The sequence below is a fragment of the Alligator sinensis genome, unplaced genomic scaffold (assembly GCF_000455745.1).
Source record: "Alligator sinensis unplaced genomic scaffold, ASM45574v1 scaffold588_1, whole genome shotgun sequence".
NCBI lineage: Eukaryota > Metazoa > Chordata > Crocodylia > Alligatoridae > Alligator > Alligator sinensis.
The window spans coordinates 1394188-1417964 of NW_005842244.1; the positions used below are offsets into that span (position 1 = coordinate 1394188).

At 39.4% G+C, this 23777-nt stretch overlaps 1 protein-coding gene across 13 annotated transcripts in view; it reads right to left on the reverse strand.

Moving 5' to 3' along the window:
- Window positions 1-23777, reverse strand: part of DOCK7 (dedicator of cytokinesis 7) — a 158611-nt gene that overhangs the window by 90913 nt on the left and 43921 nt on the right. For all 13 annotated transcript variants that reach the window (XM_025208687.1, XM_025208686.1, XM_025208684.1 and 10 more), the window contains exons 5-14: window positions 21246-21375; window positions 20923-21135; window positions 20382-20467; window positions 16519-16585; window positions 15232-15381; window positions 10383-10463; window positions 9334-9499; window positions 8535-8677; window positions 6203-6296; window positions 3905-4067 (exon numbers count right to left, since the gene is read on the reverse strand). In XM_025208687.1, coding sequence (XP_025064472.1) covers window positions 3905-4067; window positions 6203-6296; window positions 8535-8677; window positions 9334-9499; window positions 10383-10463; window positions 15232-15381; window positions 16519-16585; window positions 20382-20467; window positions 20923-21135; window positions 21246-21375 — 1293 coding nt within the window. The remainder of the gene's footprint in view (window positions 1-3904; window positions 4068-6202; window positions 6297-8534; window positions 8678-9333; window positions 9500-10382; window positions 10464-15231; window positions 15382-16518; window positions 16586-20381; window positions 20468-20922; window positions 21136-21245; window positions 21376-23777) is intronic.

Consider the following 23777-nt stretch of genomic DNA (forward strand, 5'->3'; position numbering starts at 1 on the left):
GATACCTAGATATATAGCAGTGTTTCATTTAATCATGGATTTGGGGGGTTTTAATTAGAGAATTTGTGATTTTTAAACACAGAATTCAGGATCCCTGTTCATCACTGATCAAAACCTCTTCTAACGCCAATGCTAATGCCAGCCAGAGATCCGTGAAAACTTTCTTACTAGCTGGCACAGGCAGCCTTCATTGCTTAAAGTGAACATCTTTAAAAAATAGGATACTACTACATCAAAGAACAGTCCACAACCTAGAATTAATCTCTAAACAAGTACTCATAGCTTCTGCAAGAGCAGCCACCAAACTGGGAAGCAGACAGCTACCACCACCCAATGAGACCAATACCAGCTCAAAAGAGCAGTCTGAAAATGATAGCAAGAGCTGTCTTGGTCCCAGTAAGGCCCCTTGTATATGTCTACCAGAATGTCTTCAAGAGAGAAGAAACATCAGGGAAGTCTCACCAGCCCTCCCCACCAACTCATGCTCCTTCATCCTATCCCCAAGAACTGGTGACCACTCCCCTCGTCTCCTAATAATACCTGAATTATAAACTTGCTGTGCAACTGTTTAGGGACTAGACTTCAAAGCCCTCTGATATTGATGCTCTGCACTAAGATGTTTTCAAGAGCTAAAAGATTAAATCATGGATACAAGCCAATTTGCTTTCCAATCAAGAAAACCTATTACTTCCTGGAGAAGTCCCAATTGCCTGACCCAAGGGAAGCCAGCCAAGCATGTGAAGAAAATAACCAGAGAAAGATGCACGCAAGTGTGAGCGTGCGTGCATACATGCATACATGCACACACACGGAAACACTATTGGAAACAAAAGCACTGAGAGACATCCTGTCCCTGTGGAGCCAGCTCAGTAACTTCAGCTCTATGTGTTTCCAGACAAAGAATCTAACAGTTCGACCCTCCCCCCTGTACTAAATCTTTCGGAGGAAGAGTGGGGTTTGACTCCTGGCAGCCATATTCCCAATTTCTACAACCCCAAGAGCTGACCCTTATCTGTAAGGGTTCTAGGCCAAAGAATGGGAGCTGAATTTTCACAGCTTTCCTTTCACTACCTCCCTCCTCTTTCCCCTCTATCCAAATTCGAAAGGCAGTTCTTTTCCCAACCTCACTGGCTAACTTCCCAACTCCCAGACTCTTAAAGCGAGATCCTTTCAGTGAGCTGAGAGTCCTGTGCTCAGAGGCCACCATCAACACCTTGCTAACCTGGCTTTGAGCTGACAGCTGTCTCCTGCACCTAAGCCAGTTATGACCTGGTCACTCAGTACAGCTTAACAGCATAAGGCAAGAAGTGGAGAAAACCACAAGGAGAGACAGGACAGATCAGACTGATCAGCTAGAAGAACAATGAATTAATTCCCAGCAGAAGTTAACAGAGCCAACAGCCCCTCATCCCATTTCATGGAAATTCATTACCTGAATGTGCGTTTATGAGAAGCAAAAAATGACTGTCCAAGGTTAGGGCACTCGCCTTTAAAGAAGTTGTCTCAATTCCCTACTTCAACAAAAGACTTATTATGAAGTCATTTAGTTTCATCTGCAACATGGAGAAAGTATCTACTTCTCTAGGGGCACTGTGGGTATAAATACATTATAGTATCCACAAAATCTGTGGTAATAAGGACCACATTAATATAACAGCATAGCTCAGCATAATATGTAGACAGAAACTATTTAATAGGTAATTGATAATAAAATTATTACAGATGCCAGCTGTGCCCCCTCATAATACATACAGGCCACTACATCACTGAACCAAATAACATGGGACTATAACATTCAAAAGTTCATTCACCTGCAACACTACCAACGTCATATATGCCATCACCTGCTTACAGTGCTCCTCTGCTATCTACGCTGGATAGACAAGGAGATCCATAAGTGTAAGGAAGAACAAACATCGATCTGACACGAGCTGCAGAAAGACATAAAGACCTGCCTGTGGCAGAACACTTTAACCTTCCTGGACATCCCATCTCCGACCTCAGGAAAGCTGTTCTTACACAGCTAGGCTTTTACAAAGCAACTTGAACAGGAAACTGAGGAACAAGAACTCATCCATGGACTGGACTGTGTTAAGTATGGCTTAAACAGGGACTACAGATTTTTATCCCATTACCTGGATTAGCTTTTGTGACCCCTTTGTTCCTATGGGCTCTTTGCTTGTTCGCCTCTCAGTACTGCTCCCCACCTTCCTCTTTCCCCTCCCTCCCTCCCTTCTTGTATTCAAATCACTTTCCCCATTTTATACATTGCTCTGTGCTTGTCCTTTAATGGCATCTGATAAAGTGAGCTCCAGATCACTAAAGCTTATGCTATATATATATATATATATAAAAAAAAAAACTAATTTTAGATTATATATAGAGAGATAGAGATATATATAATCTAAATTTAGTTAGTTTATAAGGCGCAAATATACCCTGTCTTCATCTTAAATATACTCACAAAAGAAACTTTTAGTCTTGTAATGTGAAGTGTTGTCATTCACTATATATACAAATATAGTTGGAATGCGGAAATTATCTTTTTATGAACTTAGTCATTTGAATATCCATAGCTTTTGCACCTGAACATCTTTAGGAGGGCCGTGAACAGGACAATAAACCCATTTACTGTAACTATATTCAAGCCACAGGCATTAAAGTGCTATGAAATGTTTATACTAAAATTTAACTCAGGCTTGTAAGTTGGTGAAATGATTCAACAGAAAAGGACAGTATCAGCCAGAAATTTATCATCTCTAGGGGTTAGTGTTTATAATAAAGAGCACAATAATTTACCACAGAAAGTAAAGAGTAAAGTATCTATACCCTGGTTTGGAGCTGAAGGAAAAATAACAATTATTTTCTGTAATTAGGTTTTTAAAATTACTGTACTTTCCAATTTTATTGTAGACTTTCAATTTCTCATTTGAATTGAATGAAAATAATCATTTTGAAGCTAATACTTACACAAAATTGAGTTTGGTATTCCCCCACACCCATACACTCTTCTCTGCTCCTTTCCCTCTTTTCCCCTTGCAAAAGGAGAAAAAATGGGGTGGAAATGGTGTTGGGAAACCAAGACACTGAAAATTGGAACCAAAATTGTGCTTTTTATTTAAAGGAAATATTTTGGGCACATGTTCACACAGGATCATGTGGTTTTGATCTACATGGGCACAGGGGATGCATCAGATGACAACAGGACCTACTGTTCTTTGTTAATTTTTTCTTGCCACTATTTTTAATAATGTATTTTAGTCAGAAAGCTATTCTTCGTTTAAAAGAAAAAACTTTCAGAGAAAAAAATTCAACCAGTTCTGGATTTAAGCCTATGGCCCCTGAGAGGGTGGGCCTGTCTTTATCTTCCCAAAGGCATTCTTTAAAAATACCACTTTACAGCACTTCCCCAGAGCATACATACAACAGGGGAAAGCTGGGCTGACTAAATCTTGTTCCCTGAGAATGTGTTTTAAAACTCATTTGGATTTAGGTTTTGTTGTGTAACTGAAATTCAGTTCAGTTACGGTTTCTGGTTGGGACTATGTGGAAGTAATGATGCTTAAATGCATACACACACATCAGAAAACTTGTGAATTTTTATTTTGGGATTTGGGGTTTGTTTGCAACTAAAACTCAAGCAAATCTCACAGCTGAAAAATGAAGAAAACTTTCTTATGTGCCCCTAAGAACTGTTGAGTTTTATGAACCTATGAGAGATTTTATGAACCTCTAATAGGCTCTGTAGAGAACCCTTATATCATTCATTTTCTGTTCCTTTTCTACCACCTCAGTTGTTATGTCTTTGGCAAAGTAAGTCTTCTGATGTGGCAAGCTCTGAAGCAAATCAAATAATAAACATGGAAGTTCTGGACCCGCTAATCCTCTGGAATTAAAATATTACCTGTAAGTAGTATTTGGAACATACACATCCCTGGCTGGAAACTCCAGGATCTCTCTTGTAGGTCTAACTCTGCTGTCTGGGTAAAGTTTGACTTGCAGCAGCTCTGGAGTTAGGCAGTAGTGGGGATTCTCTGGTGCTGGAGATATGTCTATCTTCAGCTGAGCTGTACAAAGAAATATTTTTATTGTACTACATGAAAGATACATATATACTAAATGTGCATAAATAATGTTTTTTACCCACATTAGGTAGCACAGCAGAACTGCATTCCTGACAAATATCCTGCAAGTGAGGTCTCGTAGCTTATGAAATAACTCCTTATGGAAGCACCTGTCACGTGGTACATGAAATACTAGACTGGCTTGTAAATGTGAAGTCAAGAACTATCCTGTACTTCCAGTAATCCAGGCTATGGTCTACAACAGCAGTTTTTTTGTATCCAGAAGACACATGGGACTTCTATGAAGCTCTAGGTACCAAGCCCATGTATTTACACAGTCCTGAAATAGAGGGTTAGTGGGACCAGAGACAGGCAAGAGAGAATAGGTAGAGTGGTAAGAGAGCATAATGAAAGTAAAACACATTTCAGGATGGAGGAAGAACAGGTTAAAGAATATTAAAATACAGTGAAGTTGGCAGGGACATAACAAAATTCACCCCCAAGAGCTTATGGAACTACCTGAAGCAATCTCAGATCTACTAACAATCACTAACTATCACCTTGAAGAACTCATGGAGGATGGGTGAGCTTCCAAAGGAAAGGAAAAGCACAAATATAGTACTTACAGCAACCAGCACAATATACCACCATCTCAAAGTTTGCATTTTTTTTCATAGTCCAAGCATTTTCCTAATCATATAGATTTTTCTAACAAATAGGCCTGCACACTTCTGTACCTTGTTTTGCATTTGATTAAAAAGAGGGTGGAGGGGAAAAGAACCTGGGGCATTACAGACAAGTCAGCATAGGTTCAATTTGCACAAAGATACTAGAACACAATATCTAACAATCAATCTGTAAACTCCTAAAAGAACAACAAGAACAGCCAACACAGATTTGTCAAGAACAAATTACATCAAACCAATCTACTTCCCTTCTTTGATAAACTAACTGTCCAAGTCTGCAGGGGGGAAACCTTATATGATAGACATATTATGACTTGGGTGATCCTTTGGCCACTGTCTGGTATGACAGTCTCATCAGCAAGCCATGGGAACATAGTTTAGATGAAATTCCTATAAAATGGATAAACAACTGACTGAAAAACTATTTAAAAAGTAGTGATTAATAGTTCACCATCGAAACTAGAAAGACGTGTCACCAGGGGTCTGGCAGGGTCTTTTGCTAGGCCCAGTATTATTCAACATTTTGAAATGACTCACACAATGAGACAGAGGGCAGACTTAAACTACATGATTATATGAAGTTTGAAGGGGTTGCCTTGGAGGAGAGGTTTAGGATTGAAAATAACGTTGATTCTTGATAAATTGGAAATATGGTATGAAATAGGTATGATGAAATTCAGTAAAGAGAAATGCAAAGAACTATACCTAGGAAAGATAAATCAAATGCAGAAATACAAAACAGGAAATAACTGTCCAGACAAGTACCGCAGAAAAGATTTTGGGGTTACAGTGAGCCACAAACTGAATATGAGTCAACAGTGCTGCTGCAAAAGAGACAGAAGTTATTTTAGCAAATAGTAAGCTGAGTGCCATGGGTAAGAGCTACAAAGTAATTCTTCTAATGCATTTGGCACTGCTGAGGCTTCAAATGGAACATTATATCTACAACATGTTAAACAAATGCAGAAAAAGAAGAGCATTCAGGAGAGAATGACAAAAAAGACAATTAAAAGAACTGGAATTGTTTAATCTAGGGGAATAAAAGAGAAGAATGAGGTGGAGCAAACATGTAAAAGCTTGTTATAAGAAAGCAATTCTTTTCTATATCCACTGGAGGAAAGACAAGTACTTAGTATAATTTGTAGGGAGAGAAATTTAGAAAGTTTTCCTAATATCCAAGCTAACTATAAAGATCATCAAGCACATTAACAAGTGACCTAAGACGTGGCAGAAACCCTGTAACTGGAGATTTTTACATATGGCTCAGACAAACATCCACCATAGCTATTCTAGGTGTATGAGATCTTGCTTTAGAGGAGATCTAAATGTATTCCTAGGGACACTTTCATCTGTAGTATCCATGTTCCTTATGAATCACATGGGAATTACCAAGTAATCTTACAAAGCCAAAAAGTTCTCCTTTAAACATTTTCCACCAAAATCATTTAATACCTGTAATGGGTCTCAACCTCCGTAAAACAGAAGACGGCCTTCTCATATCTGCAAGGAACTTGTACAAATCTTCATCACTCAAGCGATCACCCTCCTATTGTTTATGGGAGGAAAGAAAAATGACTCTGTGTAATGTCTTCATACTTGACTTACAGTATATTAGTGTACCTGGCTGAACTTTTTGATTGAACTTTCAGTGAAATTAGCTTCCCTCCCACCAAAAAAACCCTGAAAACTGCTATCAAGTTTTGTGGGTTTTTTCCCCCCACAAGAATTTCCTATTTTTATCAAAACAGAAACATATGACTTGCCAACTCTGAAATTAAAAGTTTGCTTTCCCCTATTTTATGCAGAAATGGAAAATATATAGGTGATTATCGGAACAAGTACTGGGAAGACAAAGCAGTCAGAGGAATTCTTTATCATTTTTCTGTTTTTCCATTCTCCTTTTGCCACTCTGTAATGGTCCAAACCTTCCATAGCTTGGGCAAAATAAGAAAAACAAAGCTCTAACTCTGCCCTTCTGTAAGTGTGCAAAAAAAGGAAGAATTTAACCACATTTTATGGCAGGGGAAGGGAGGGAGAGTCATAGAGGGCCCACTCGTCCTTCAATTATGTTGTTTTTCCACCAGTAGAATGCCACTGAGTGACGTAGTTTCTGATTTACACTTATATTTGCAAATTCAGACATGAGCCATCCAACAGCAGTGAGAACAGGAAAGAATGGCTACATTCATAAAACCAAGGTGCCAACAGATTTTTCATAGAGGAAGTCAAAATTTCACAATGTCATAGCAAGGACTTAGCTGGTAAAGAAAATCTCTTTTTTTTCAAAAACTACGATCTGGACATATGCTCTACTGTGTTATATCAGAGATTCGAAAGATGATTTTTCAAGTAAATTTTCTCTAACAAGGCACTGCATTAAGGAAGGCTAGGCAATGAAGCACACAGTTTTAGGTCAGGTATAGTTACTTCAGCAGCTGGACCAGTGGTGATTAGGAAAGGGATCGGTATTAATTAGTTTATACATTACTTAACTGAAAACAAAATAGTTTCCCTTTCAAAATAATCCACCGATTTTTGACATTTTCTCTCTCTTCTCAGCACCAAAGGCTGTCATACTTCTGCTGCTCAGCAGAAAAACACAGGACCACAGCTGAGAAAAGTGGACAGTCAGCAACACAGTACCAAAACTAAAGGGTCTTGTTCCCCCAAGGGACCTAACCCTGGAAGGTATTGAACAATAGCATAACAAGGGGTGGGTGAGCAAGACACAAGCAGCAGCAGCAGCAGCAGGAGAAATAGCAGCTAGCAGCTAGTGGTTTATGGAGCAGCCTCCAGGTGTAGCTCCTCCTGACCCTGCAGCTGTCAGCTTTTTCACCACCAAATTTACCTTTGCAGATTGCTGCTGGCAATGAAGTTCAGCAGCTCATGGTGACTATGGCAAGAGGGTCCCTACACCCAGCAGCAGCTCTGTTAACCTGCTAGCTGCACCAAAATCTTTACCCCCATCTCAGAGCAGCAGCTGCTCTTCACCAAGGATCAAGGGAGTGAGGCTGACCCCCCTGAGTGTAGCTATGCTGACACCTCCTCCTACAGCTGGTCTGGCCCAGGGCATAAACCTTACTAGTTACAGCTCTGGTGCTGAACATATCCTGAGAGCCCTGGCCATTCTCAACTTCCAATGAAGAGCTGGACTATGCACCTATAGATAAACTGTCCTTGATTTCAGTGCTGTTATTTCAGTAGACTGCCTTAAAGACTGGGACTTTTGTTATGAATGACCTGATTAAGTAACCACCATACTGAAGTTTAGGCTACAAACCCCTGCCTAGAGTAAGACAAATACCTCCAATAGCCTTTGGCACAGATTCACTCAAAATCCAAATTTTCTCCAGCTGTTTTGAGCCTGCTTCTGTGAATACTCCAACAAACAAGTTTACTGTAAGGAACACTTGAGAAAACACTGAATTTTAAATAAATGGAGGGAAAGTGAACTAATCTCAGGAGATCTGATCCTATCAATGACTCTGATCCAATGACCAAATAATAACAATGCCAGGCCCAGGTGACTCCAGTCAAAACTACTGGAGACAGCTGAAAGTTCATAAATCAGTTATGCACAATGAGTTTCATCAACAAAGCACAAACTGTTTACAGAACCTGTCTGAAGAATAAGCTTCCCATAAAATAAATACAACTATACACTGTTCAAAGACAGTTTGTTAGAGAGAAGTTAAATGTACTCAATGCACCATGAATTATCCATTCAGTTCAATTCTGGCTGCACTTAACCAAATCATCCTAATGACAATGGTTCATATCATACCTGCTTAAAGAAGTTTGTCACTGTAAGTGTGGCTGGCCTAAAGCTAGTCAGATTGCAAGCCTCATCTCCACTTGTGGTTCTCTCTAAGGATCGTCTTCCAACAATACTAGAATTTCGCCTCTCTGACCAAGATCCTTTGCGTTCTAAAATAATAATACAAATGAAAAAAAAAACAAATTGTACAAGAGTCAAAACTTGTTTCAAGCAGGATTTTCTACACAAGAAGATAACTGCTGTATTCAGAAATTATGCAATAAGCATGATAGAAGAGGTGGTTATGCTAAGACAATCACACTCCTGAGGCATCAGGAAGCTATGAAGCACAGCTGAATACCTCTGCTCCTCTCATAGCAACCTCACCCCAGTGCCTTATTGCTATTATAAAAGTCTTTATCGTGTGGAGATTTATGTATTTCTCTTGCGCTGGAAGATGATGAAGTTGGCAGTTTTGGGGATGCTGAAGAGCAGTTTCAGATGAGCTGTGTGGTTCACAAAGATTAATCCACTCCTTTGGAAAATGTTCATCAGCCTCTAACACACTCAGTCTTCACAGCCTGGTTTTAAATAGTATATCATATGGTTTGCTTGTAAAATCCTTGAAAGATAAATCTATTTGTTATCATGGACCTTGTCCTTTTTATTTCAACCTTTAGCCAGGACCATTACAAGGGTGAGGAGGGGGGGAAAAACCTGATGAAATAGTGGATACAGAGCTTGGTCTAAAGTCCACTGAATTCATCTGATTTCAATGTACTATGGATCAGGTCACGCTTCCTTATACAAATGCAAGGTACCATACCTCCTGTGCCAACTTCTACTTCCGTGGAATCTCTCTCCAAACTTCCCGCGCTGCTGACTATGTTCATTAAATGAATGGCTGTCCAGGCAAAAGGCATTCGATATTTGCCTAATCTTTGGCAAAACTGATCCGATTGACTTTTCAACTTTTCCAACTTTTCCTTATTCTGCAAACAAAATATTTATTTCAACAAGTCAAAAAAAGAAAGGGAAATAACAGGATTAATAAATCCCTTTGATCAAAAATGGTTTGGGGTGTTTTTTCCAAGCAAGCTAATAGAATTATTTCTTCACCAACAGTATAATGAAGATGATCATTACTTTGCAATTTTTCTCTGAGGATTTCCAGACACTTCGCAAACACTAAGGAATTTAGTCTGTAAAAGGCCTGCCATGGACTTTGCTATTGCTAATGTCTCCATGTGGATGCTTTGGTGATGGAGAACAGTATGATAAGGTCACTAGAATTATCTCAATTTTTCAGATGGGGAAACTGAAACACAGAGGTAAATGGCCTTATCTGTGGTCATAGAGTCTAGAGTAGAAATGAGACTAGAGCTCAGGCTTCCTTTTTTTCAGTCCTGTTAAGCGTTTAGCTCCAATTCATCCAGTCCCTTACGCATATGCCTGCTTTTAAGGACATGACTTCAAATGGCACTGCTCACATGCTTCCAGTTAAGAATGCTTAAGTACCTTACTGACAGGTATTTTGTACACCTCAGAGAAGCAATCCAGTCAATTTTCCCCTTTCTGTTTGCCTGCCCCTTTCACAGAATATTAGAAGAAAAAAAGATTTCATAGGAAAATATGGTTGCAAAAGCACCACGATTCAAAAACTAGGATGGCAAGTTCCCAACAGATATGATGTTAATGATATTTTAGAACCTCCCTGTGATTAAGTTCCAAGTGAAAGGTGCTCTCTTGCTAAAAGAAACAGCAACAATAGTGAATAAAGTTCCCTCCTGTGAAGGGCAATAAGTAAAATACATTAATGGTCAAACTAAAATATCGTCAAAGGTCCTGTAGCCATCATTTAATTAAAATTCTTACCTTTGCAGCATCAGCTTCCTTAAAAATCATATATGGCTCTGCACACTCCCCTATATCCCCTTGCTGTAATACTTTTTCCAGCTGTGGAGGAAAAATTGGTTGGTTGTGAGAGCAGGGATATGTTCACATCAGAGACTGATGAATAAATTAAGCACTAAGCTTAGATGTTTTAGAAGCATAACATTTCAAAAAAGGAAGAAACTTATTTTCCTATTCTGTCAGAAAAAATGAGCTGCGGGTGTAAGCCAAGGAACAAGCACTTCAGTCAAATAAACAGATTTTTCACCCAAAACTAACCCCCACCTGCAAAACTGCAGGTACAAGAGTGGCTGACCTCTTTCAAACATGCCTCTTTTCAAAGGTTTCAAAAGAGTTAAATTAGCATTATATTTTTACTTTCAGGTCTCAACTTTACAATTTTCCTAAATTTGATTCTTATTTAACATATGCAGTGTCACTGTCCTCAAACAGATTCAGATAAAAAATGCTAAAAAATAATAAACACACATTTCTTATAAATAACCTTATTTAAAATACTGACAACCAACATTAGATCCTAAACATTATCATCTCTTTAAAATACTGAAATTAATTTTAAAACATAATATTCAAGCATTACACGTTTGCTACTCAAGTTTTTTAAAAAGTCAAAACTACTGAGCTGTTGAAAAGCATTGGCTAAGCTCCTAGTACCAGATTTTTGTAAAGTGATAAACCATCTTAAGGGCATGTGTAGACGAAATGGGGGCCCTAATTTGAAGTGGTGGGTTTTTAAAAACACAGTAACAATTTAGGGCTGATTAAACCCCCATGTCATGCACACACCTGACTTACCTGCCTCTCTGGCAGCGGGGAGGGGAGGGCAAGCTGCCAGTGCGCAGAGTGGTCCCTGAGCTGTGGGGGGGCTGGTGCTTCCCACCACAGCAGCACCAGCCCCCCACCAGGTGGAATCTGCCCACAGGCACCCAGCTTGAGTGGTCCAGGGGGGCACCACAGCTGTGGAGGGAAGCACTGAGCCCCCCGCGTGGCTCAGGCAGGCAGACAGGCTCTGGGGTGGGGAGTGGGGGGGAAAAGATCAGGCTCATCACTTTTCTTGGGCGGAGCCTGCCTTCCCAGGCTGCTGCCAGGCTGCCTGCAGGGCTTCCTGCAGAGCTGCACAGAGCCCGGTGCTTCACTCCTTGTGAAGCAAGGGAAACTAAAACTCCTTGTACCAGATTTTTGTACTCCTTGGAGGAGTTTTAGTTTGCTGCGCCCCAAGTCATTTAAGGTGCATCATGCCACCAAATTTCCGACAGCAGCTGGAATTAATACGCAATATGCTGCCGAGGTATGCAAACACCGACACCATTAAAGCAGTGCAAAAGCATTTAGCCTGCTTTAAAGTGTTGTGCACATATGCACCTCGTTTATCTACACAGGGCCTTAGATATCAGTTAGCCTCTTCCACAAGTGTAGAGTATTGCCTTCATTTAAATTTAGTCAGCTTGTTTAGTTCAATGACTAATTTATACACCGTCAAAAAGCTGATTGGGAATTGCAAGCAAGGAAGCTCGTTTCCCTCTTCTAATTTATGAACAAAAATGAGGCGAGAGAGGCTGAGTTCTTTTAGTTCTACAATCCTGAGGCACACAGTGATGAGAATCTCTCTGTTCAACTGACTAACAACAAATAATGCTTCTTTTGTTTGCTAGTAGGCAACGGTTTTTTGTGATATCTTTTACTTACTGGACCAACTAATACAGCTGCCTCTCCTACATTTCCTGGGCCAACACAGTTACAACAACACTCCAACCCCTTTGTTCGCTGGATAAGTTTTAAGTGCAAAATTTGTTTCGATAAATTTACTTTTCTTTCTATGCAACACATTTATTTAACTAAAAAAATAGAAATGGTGCTTTTGTGCATTTTAATTGAATTCAAATGTCCATCCAAGCAAGGCTGGATGCAAGTCACAAATTAAAAAGATGAATTATCTAGTAAATAAGAAAGGTGTCAATTCACTATCCTCTAACTCAATGATTTTCAACCTTTTTAACTTGATGACCCCTAAAAAATGTCAAGTGGCGGTGTGAACCCCTTTGAATTTTAAGTGTGGGTATTCACATACTTGTGATTAATCACAGTCATCTTTTGCAGACCCCTCCAGCATACTTTGCAGACCCCCAGGGGTTTGCAGACCACAAGTTGAAAACCATTGCTTTAAACATGAAACAGCAAAAATCTGAAAAAACGCTTTTGAAGCTATAGTGTTTTCAGGCATTTACAGAAAGCATCCACCTAGCTAGAGTATAAGCTGTTTAGTGGCAAAAATAAAAGGCAAATTTAATGTACAGTCAACATTTTGTTCCAAATCGGCATGCTTTAATGGTGAAAAAATGATCAAAAAAATCAACCTCTCTCCAGAAAATAAAAAGCAAATGTAAAACAGTATTAAAATAACTTATTTTATATCAGTGTTTCTGGCTTGCTGATTTAAATCATAATAAAATTGGTGCTTTTAAATTGCTTTTATTTAAATCGATGCTCTCCACCCTGGTTGGTTCCTCACTGTGTTAGGTTCTGTACAGATACAGCCCAAACAGCAATCAATCCCTGCCAAAGAGCTTCCAGCCTAAGTGATGACACATAATAGGTGGCCAGGCAGATGAGTGATGAAGAGGGTTGGCACATTAATTGTTTTTAAAGTAGCTTTGCCCTTACAACATCAGCCAATGCACAAGCCATTTCACTTAAACTGTAATATATTTCAGCCTATCTTCTTGTTCTGTGTTTGTACAGTGCCAAGCACAATGGGATCCTGCTCCATGTCTGGAGCACCTAGGTAATAGCACAAAACAAAAATAAATAAGATGGCTATTTCCTATCTCCCAGATTCATTTACATTGTGATGCACAGCCAGCTGAAAAAGCAATTTCATAAAGAACAATAAGGACAAGGCCCATGTGAAAACTCAACCGGTAAGGCAAGCTATTTTTCTGGTTTATTTACCTTGACCATGTCCTTTTCATCATCACATGATAAACATCAAAACTTACTTTTAAATAAATGGCTACGAGCTATGTTCAGCTCATTGGCTTTACAAGCACAAATGTGCAATCACAAGCTCTTCTAACTAGATCCGAGCTCAAGATACACATGGCATATCTCTGCCTCATATCTTGTAAAAATCAGCTACTGTGAATACTTGTGCACATGCAGAACCTGATTTTACAAGGTGCACAATGATACGTGTGGAAAATCCAAGATCAGACTATGTCTCTAAGCTAACAAAAGCCTTGTTCTTGCTGGTTTTGATTGAGCTACAGACTTAACTCACTTCTAGAAGTTTAATTTGTTTGTAAGAACCGGCATACAGAAGATGAGAATAGACTCAGAGTCAGCTGAGTTTTCAAAACCTGGCTCTCTATCAGGTAATGTAACCAGTGGCTGCAGGATAAGCGTATACATCTTAGTCCACTTTGTGCAGCTGGGCATAATTCAGACTGGGATTAGTTACAAAACTGGTCTATTTGCCCATTTCAGTTAGCTACCATGAGTATGGCTGCCATTGGTATGTTATTATATCAAAATAAAAGGGAGGAAATAACCCCAATTATGACTTCTCCCACGTTATTCCAGAAGTTACTGATTCTACATTTGATGGGCCAGTTACCATCTGATCATATCCCAGCATTTTTCTAGGATCTCACACAAATTAATGTAGGTGATATTTTGTATCTTAGATGTTTATCTACCTAACAGGGCTCACACATCCAATACTTAGATATCGATCTACTTAGATATTTATAAATTGTGCTTTTGATTAACGAACTGTTTCTAAATACAGCCCTAAACAAACAGCAAATATTCAATTCCTATGAACTGGTTTTTTCAAGACTAATTCAGTGGTGCTTAACCTTCTGGCCCAGATGAGTGTGGTGGGTCCACAAGCTGGACTGAGCCCCACATGCCAGGATCAGGCCTTGAAGGCCACCACTGTCCCCTCACTGCACCAAGCACTAGGAGTAGGACCTAGGGCCTGGCAGCACTGCATCCTCCCCCGACACTGGGACTGGGCCCTGGGGCTCAGTGCTGCCCCTACCCAGCCCCCATATGCCAGGATAGGGCCCTGCAGCCCAGCATTTCCTCTGCCCAGTCCTAAACGTTGGGATTGGGCACCCAATCCAGTGTACAAGGACCAGTGGTCCCCATGGGTCCAGAAATTTGGCAGTGGGAGAGTGGTGCCACTGTTCTCTTGCTGCCATATTTCCGGAACCATGAAGAGTCCCATGGGCCAGATGACACGGGGCTACAGGCTAGATTTGGCCCGTGAGCCAGTGGTTGAGCACCCCTGCTCTAGTGATGTGTGCCCATCACCCTAGCAGAATTAACTGTTTGCCTTTTCATTCTTAAAATCTTGTATTTGTTTTTATAAACAATATGTATAGCATACTAAGACAGCTCTAGCAACGTATAGATATTTTCATTGTATAACAATCTATTGAGAACATGCATTTTATCCATTTGTTGGGGGGGGGTCACTTTAAAGATTCACCAAACTGTTTCCTTTCATGAAAAAGGTGCTATTTACTGTGTAAAACCTACCACACTGCAGTCTACAGTTTTTAATATGGAAAACAACTAATTTCTCCACTGAAGAGTGTCTGATGTAGAATAAGCTAGAGCACAAAGTGGGGATACTTGAAATGACCCAAATTCTTTGGTGCTTGTGGGAAAATAATCATCCAGCTTTCAGGGTAGAATCTGGCCCAATGTGTTTAAGAGCTTGGTATGATTGGCAGGTCCTTGCTTCCCATTTAAAATAAAAGAACAAGAGCAATTAACATCCTAATCTCCCCTGCTTTCTTACCTTTATAACCAGAAAGACATCCTGAGAGGGATAAGTAATAGAAAAAATGGCAGATCTGGCCAAAGTAGAAATGGCAGCAGGTGGGACATGAGGACGCAGCATTGCTTTCATTTGTTCAGAGTTTAAATCAAAGTAGAAATTCTCTGAAATCTAAGACAGACGTTAGTTAGTTTCAGGCATTTATTGCATTTTTTGGTGAAGTCTTCACAAAGAACAATTAATAACTGCTACTGGGCACATCTACACAAAATGCTTTACTGCACAGCAGTCACCATCTACATGTGCATGGCAATTAGTAGACTAATCTATTGTGCTTCTGAACATACCTGTCAAACACAAGTGGTATCTGGCAGCGCAGTAAATTACTGTGCTTACATGCACATATAGAAAGTGACGTCAGGTTTAGTTTACTCCAGCTCAAACTGAGTTGGGGTATGTAGACACATTAACTGCACGTGTACACATGCTCACTGAAAAAGACTTCAGTGCTCTCTGCTGATATCATTTATGAGGAAAAAAATGCTATTATCTAGTTTCCTATAGTTCAGAACAGGCTGGAGGCAAAATCGAAAGGAAAAAAAACACACGAACAATGCAAGCTGCTTCTAAAGCCTACTGTACCTCTCTTGAGAGAAGTGGTTCAGATCCTATGATTAGGAATTATAGTGTTTCAGAGTATCAGAGAAGAATATTATCTTTCAGAATATTGGCCCCAGGCTAGATTGAAAAGGGTGAAAAAAAAGAAGAAACCCCATTTGCGAGGTGGCCAAGTAACCTTTATAACATTGAAACACTAATGTGTTAAGGTTTTAATGCCTAAAGGAGTATATGCTAGTTATCAACACCAGAGGTCACTAAAGCCAAAGCCACCATTCAAAATACTACATGAAAGGAAAAAGACTGGAACAATGAGATGATAAAAATTGGCCTATGATATGTGATTTAAATATTAAGCAAAGTACACAAGACTCTACTGAAATTAAAAAACTGTAAGACATTTAAGGAGACAGTGTCAAAACAAAACACACTTTATTTTTGGAAACATTTTTATCTCCATTACTAACAATATCTTAAATTAAGAAACCCAAAAGAATTTTCAAATCAACATTAATTTTGCACTATGTATATGTAGTGCTTATTTTGCATTTCACTCGACAAAAATAATGGAAGAGACCAATCAGTTTTGTTTCTTGTCAGTTTCACTATTCTTTGCTCACACGGCAAAACATGATTTGGTACGTGACTAAAAAGTTGTCACTTTTTTGCAAGTCATAAACAACCACTTACCTTTTTCTTTTCTTTAACATCATACAAAGCCAAGCTTGCAAAAATGGGCTCAATTTCAATTTCAAATCTGAAAGGGAAGAAAAAAGTAAACAAACTGACTTGAATTTAATATGAAAAATCTCTAGCAAGGGCAAAACTTTACGTCTACATTAGAGGGAGTTCTGCCTTTGACTCTAACTTCAGTGTGGAAAGATTGATCTCCATGAAGAGATGAATCAATACAAGATAAATTAATCTATAGCTCCATTACAGTCAACAATGTTACACAAACACAATAGGCTCCATGTTTCCTTTGCGGACAGTAATGTGAGCATTTCCCAAAAGCATAAACATAAAAAAAGCAATTCTGAAATACTGATCAGAAGTTAGAAAAGATATGTAAAACATTTTTATTGTACAGAGCACTAGATAGGCACAGTGTTTTAACAAATGCAAAAAAAATAAAAATTAAGCCTTCCCCTAGAAAGGACTTTCTACTAGTTTAATAATAACAACAACAAGAGTAATAGTTTAGATCTATAATAATAATTTAGATCCAATATTAATTCAGATCCACTGGCTCTAAACTAGAACTTCAACAAAAATCAGACTGAAAAAGAGTTGTTCAGGATTCATCCACAGAAATGTCTACCAAATAATTAGCAGTTATATAGTTCATAACATGACCTATATTAGAATTTAGACCATCAGTATGGTTCAGAGTGCGTCTTGTATTTAAATAATGTCAGGACACTCATACAGGCTGTTCTTTTTTGGAACTAACGGCTTAAATTTTATGTTTCAAATGTGTCTGTAAATATACATGGAAACAACTATTAAAAGTATGAAAGCAGCCAATATCAATTCAATCTACATGAAACTTTATGGTGGGGTTTTTTTTAGGACTTTCTCTCCCTTCTCTATTCCTATTTCAGAAAACACTACACTAACTGTGAAGAGAAATTTGAAAGTGGTGTCAAGAGGTAATGAAAACTAGAAAACCTCTCAGAAGCAACAAATCAGGGAAGAATTCAAAGGCCTGTGCCTGATCTCATTGATTTTCAATGGTGCAGGATGAGGCTCCATGAATTCATAGGCACAATTTTAGTTATCTTGTGCTGGAAATATCTGGAAGCTAAAGACAGCAAACTAGTAGTTTTCTTAAACGAAACAATCATGAGCTGACCCTGACTTCTTTTTCTCTACCAGAAAAATGTCAATTCATTGACACTTTCCTCAAAAAAAGTTTTTTAGGTCCAAAATGAAATTTCCATTGAAAAAGACTTACCCACAGCAGAAGAGCCAATACCCAATGAATATGGCACTCGCCTAGGAAACTATGGTCACGCCTTGAGCACCAAGCTATGAAGTAGAACAGCTCCAAGAGGAGAGGTTGGAATCCTTATTTTGTGGCCAGTTATGATGAATGTTTCTGACTTTTGTTTTCTAATTTTTGTGCTTTTGAGTTTTTTGTTTTTCCTCCCGTGAAACAACCCCCTTCATTTCCCATCCCACTATTCAAAAAGCAAACAAAACTAGCTAAAGTGTCTTCTGCTTGCACAGTAAGAATTTATGCTTTAGCGTCAAATTCTGTCTTTGGTTGCCCCCACAAGACTGGCTTTGAATTGGGTTCCTTTGCACTGGGAACAACTTTCAAATAGAAATTCACGTAACTATCACAGATTCCTTATATGGGCAATTTTTCCCCATTTTCCAATTGTACTATGATACCTCTAATTATGGAGTAGCTGATCCAGAGAATGGAGGAGATTCAGATATCTAATGGAGGAGATTCAGCTACAGCTGCTAGAAAATCGTTTTCCCCACAAAATGTTCATCTGAAAGAATTTCTAATTTTTAGGAAAAAAAATTGCAGCTAAACTTCCTGGGCCATTCTACTGTTCATCAGAAAATGGAAAGCATTACCCAGAAAAACTTGCATCTCTCAGTTGATTTTTTTTCAATGAGAATTTGATAGTGGAGTTTTTTTCTATTTTCAGATCTGGCTTAGACTGAATGTGGGGTGCTGGGTGAGCTACATAATCCTGGGTGAGCTGATATAAAACAGGAGAAATCCTGGAGGGTATTGTTCTATCTGTATGAAGTTTGAAATCCTTATGGCAAAGATGTCTCTGAGAGTTATGTAAAGGAGAGGCAGTCTTGATCATGAGCAGTATGGCACAGAAAGTGCACAAAACCAAGAAGAAAAAGACCTCTATCATCATTTATCCATACGGACCTACTTAACTTGTGGCAAGATGAAGCCATTTTCATGGCTTGCTTGCAGCACAAAGGGCCAATTTCGCAGGCATTTCCCAGCGGCCCCACCATTGCTACAGATTGGCAGAGAGGCCTTGCCATCGCCACAGACTGTCAGTAAATCTCAAGCACGTGACAGTGGCTGCAGGGATTGCCGCATTGTCTAGATATTGCAGTAAGGATTGGGAAATTCTAAAACAGCGTATTATATGAATAATATGCTGATTTTTTTTAATGGGTTGATTTTGCAGGAAATAATAGACAATGGACTATTTCCCAATGATTGTGGATACTGCTGGTTTTCATGGTTTCCGCACAACTGCTAATTAAGTAGATGCCTATTTATCCATCATCATTTATCTATAAGATCCATGCATAATATGAATATTGAAACTGGGCTTCCCAAGAGAAGCAAAATATTTTGGAGCATGCAAGCAGAATGATAGCTTTCCTTATGCTCGGAGAAGGGTCTAGCTTAGCCTGACAGAGGTCATCTTACACTTCTGCTTGGACAATATTTTGATCCTCCCTCTTTTATGATCTATTCCTCCTGGGGGAGAGAACTTATCTTTATCTGTATGATTAAGAAACTTGCATACTTCTGAGTGCCATTAAAATAGCAAACAGTACCACCAGGTATGACTCATATCTGCATTACAGGCAAAGATACCTTTTATAAAAAAATCTGCTCACAAGGATAAATTCAAATAAACTGAATTTATTAATTTCCAGAGCTTAATTTATTTACACTGAAGTAGCCATTCTTTGGAGTAGTAGTTCCCTGGCTCCTGTCTTCTATTGTTCTAGTTCATAAAAGGCTACAAAGGAGCTCATCTCTAAGGCTCTATCAGAACCCACAGTGCTCAACTTGCAGGAGGTAAGTCCCACATATATATCTCAGTTATGAGGTGCAATGTAGTCTAACTGGAACTCTCTAATAAGAAGGGTTGACCTAAGTGAGGACACAGAAGATGAATACAGCAGTGTGGAAAATCAGTTTTGTACTTTATTTCTCAAAGGGAATAACAGTAAAATTTTACCTTGTGTTATTAGAGAAGAGTTATAGGCAATGAACCAGCTGCAGGTAACCCTATATTCAGGAGCTCCACTTCATTAAACTTGTTTAACAAGTTTCTATGCCTCCAGTTAAAGCTACTAAGTATATGAAGTGTTAGCTCTTAAAGGGACACAGTCAAGGTTGTTCAGCCTAAACTTTGGCTTATCTTGCCAGTTGTCTCCTGCTGTAAAGCTTGATTTTACAACTACATTACAGTTTTACTTTCTGGTGGGTTTTTATTTGTTTTTTATAAACAACTCTTTGCTACAGAGAAAAATCAAAATGTCTAGCTTTCTGCAGGGCTTAATGCAAACAAACCAGAGTATGAGATTATCCACAACAACTGCGCAGCGAGCCAGGGAAACAATAATATTTTCTATTTCATACCACTTTAAAGGCTGGCTGGTACAAATCCCAAAATATTGTACATAGCTTTTCAAGCCTGTGTACAATTATAATTCTGTCCCTTTAAATAAAAGGTAATTGACAAAGCTGCTCCAGATGCACACAGATGTAACAGCTGCTTCTGATCCAACATTTACAAAGTTGTCTGTTAAAAAATACTTACTTAAGAGACAAACACTTCACAAGAAGTCTTTGCCCAAAGTGTTCTTTGGGTACTTCAGGGACACACAGTCGTTCTATAGGCTCCTCCTGGAAATTTGCCACAGAAACAGTTATTTCAATACGTGACGTCTCTACATACCAATTACATCATTAGAAAGCTAATCTAGGAATAGATTTTTTTTCTTTTTAAGACGCTAGTAACAATTTAATCCTCAAGGCTTAACAGCATGTTACAGTCACAGTAACTATAAATACCCTAAATTCAATCCCTTTGTTGTTATCAACATAATAGGAGACTGGAAATCTGCAAGAAAAAAGATCCATGGAAAATGCTATCCAAGGCCAGGGCTTGTGCTGAAAATGTGCGTTATTTCAGGCAAACTGGACAATGATCTTATGGAAAGTAAATTAGAACAATAATATTGCCTCAGCCCCTGGTATGTGTATGTGCAATCCATAGTAATTTTATTTTGATCCTCATTCCCTATATTTCCTATATTTACATTTTTAAACTAGATAAGAAATACGTTCACTTAAAATACCTCATCTGGGGCTGGATGCAGGGCAAAGAGCTCCTTGTGTCTGTTTGACTTCCTCTGATCATCATTTTGATGGTCAATTTCTTCATTTGGGGTTCGGTCAAGTAGATTTGGAAGAAGGGCATCAGGTAGGGAGTTTTTCAGGTCGAAAATACTGCATGCCCAGCTGCCTCGTGGAGTATCATCTATTGACATTGAACGCCTTTTAAGGTCATCCTGAGATTTAACAAATTAAATGTAATTTATAAAGCAATACGGAAGGAATCATACTTCTAAAACATGGATATAAATTAGCTTTTACATGGCAGTGTTGTAAGGCACATTACTTGTTCATCCTGGTAACTGTTGCCATCTGGAGCCTCGTCTGACTCGAAGATCTGTTTGGGGAGCCCTTTTTGCCTCTCTTTCTGTTTGTCTAAGGTGTTGGGATTAAATCCTGTTCCCAGTTTGTGATATCTAAAACAGAATATGTCAAGTAATGTTTTTTTTAATCCTTCTCAGCCCCATTCTGAAAGAAGCATAATTGCAAATACACAACATTATCAAGGCTGAATATTTTAAAGCATGAATCATGCTCCAAAAATATATTTGTCATACATGCCAAGCTTAACAGTAGCCTGGCAAAGTTCTGTGCTGTAGTGTGGAAGATGCAGGTTTATTCTCCATTCTCTGTGTCTTCTTGTTCAATGAAGGGCAGGAAATGATTCAAATCATTTCACTGTATTACAATTCCATCCATTCAATTATAAAGCAACACTGACTAGATCAAAAAAAGAAGAGAGATCTTAATGCAGGGTAAGTAAATTGGCTGGGAAAGATATGATTGTGGTGCTGGCTGGATGGCTTTGGGTTTTTCTGAGGGACAAAAGGTAACCAGAACAGGGAAAACACCAAAGTCTTGAAAGTAACGTGCCAGCTTCTAGTCTGATCCACTGGAAGCCTGAGCACATTCAACAAGCTGTTGGATGTCTTCAAACCCCAGTGAAAGTGGCACCACAAAAGAGGCACTCAGTGAATCACAGGTCTGGGTCCTTCAGGTCACTTCAGTGCTCAAGAGTATTTGTTGGTAAACAATCTGCCTATTGTTGCTTACAAGATCAGATCTCATTGAGTAACAAATATTTGGATATCCAAGTGGCATCATGCCTATGCTTACACACACATGCCCAGAGCAAGAGGGCAGCAATTGTTCGTAAACATGTTTTATTCAGGAGTCTGTGTACTCAAGCTGGGAGAGTGACATCGCTGGGGAAGGACAATCTGATTAGCAGAATCTCAACAACACCCACTTGCAAGCAGTTCACCAAGCAGTTCTGGGGTCATGTCTGGAATTAATTGTTCATGACCTGAGCCCTATCACTAAAACCATCAACAGCAGTATGCACAGACTTGGAAAACCCATGTATGTGTTAGGAGTGAAAAATGAAAGGAGGGATAAAGAAGAAAGCATTTTTCTTACTAGAGAGGGTGGCTGTTCTGGAAATTTGAACTGTACAGGCCCAGTAGGATTTATCATTCAGCTACACAGTGATTTATTCAGACTGTTTGCATGTGTGAGCCCACAGTTGTACATGTCATATTTTAATCCTCATTCTGCTGATTAACTGTAAATGTTTTAATCAGAGCTTTGCTCAGGGATGTTTTCTGCTAGACTGGGGTACAAAATTATTCCAAAAGGTCAACGTTAAAATATTTTCTTGGGTTCTTTCTACTATTACAGAAAATGCAGTTACTATTTCCATCACAATAGAGCACTTCCTTAAAGAAGGGAACTGTCTACCCAACAGATACTCTTGGGACAAAGAACTACAAACAAAGGCACTCAAACACAGGTTCCCCACACATGTGCTCTGTGAGGCAAAGAGAAGATATGCCAGAAACTGCATTTTACAGCAGAAGGGCTAGACTGAACGCTAACCGAGTTTAGTCAATACCATTCTCTAAATGCTGATGGGTAGAGGCTGCTACAGAGCAAACCTAATAACACCTGTTTACCAGAACAGCAAACCCTCATGCCCCCACAAATGATTTAAATTCACCCTCAATCCCATTCATCCAGGCTGCCAGACTTCTCCTATTTCAGGAGTGATCATTCAGTTCTTACTCAGGCAAGATGCCCATTGCCTTCCATGAGTGTTCTGACTGAGCAAGAATGGCAATGAGGGTTGGATCTTTAAGATGCTTAGCCATTTCTGGAGTTGCAGGGCATCTTCATCTTCAACTGTAGTTACTGGAAACTGGAGGCACTTTTAAACTTCTAGGTGTTTAAAAGTACTGAGTGCCTAATATTGCAGAATTAGGCCTCCACCTCCACTTTGCTCTGCTCTAGGTTACGATCTCAGTAGGATGTCACAGTTTTACCTCAAGTGGTTGGTGGCCAGCACAGCACAGCTCAGCTGGGCAATAATCTGCAAGGCCAGTTTTGTCTGTGATACTGCTGGCCTCAAAAGATCAGAGCCACTGAGCTGCATGGGCAAGCAGGAAGAGGCATGCAATCTCCCTGGCAGTGGCTAGAGATAATATGCCTTTGATGAAAAGCATGAAACTCTCCTAAGAGTACTAGAAAGCTGATAACCTGAGCAGGAAAGCTGCTTTGATGCCCAGGGCTGGAGTGAGGGCCAGGCCATCCCCCCACCCTCCACCTCACTGAGCCATACAACCTTGTGCCACTGACTGCCAGGAGGTATGAATTTTTCTTGCACACCCTGTGCTGGAAGCCTCCCTGTGTGAACTCAATATACAGGTTAGAACACCTACAGGGGTAGACAAAATGCAGCTGGCCTGGCCATTCTATCCGGCCCGTGGGGCCCACAAAGATTTAGAAAATTAATATTTATCTGCCCCTGGCTGCCTGTCAT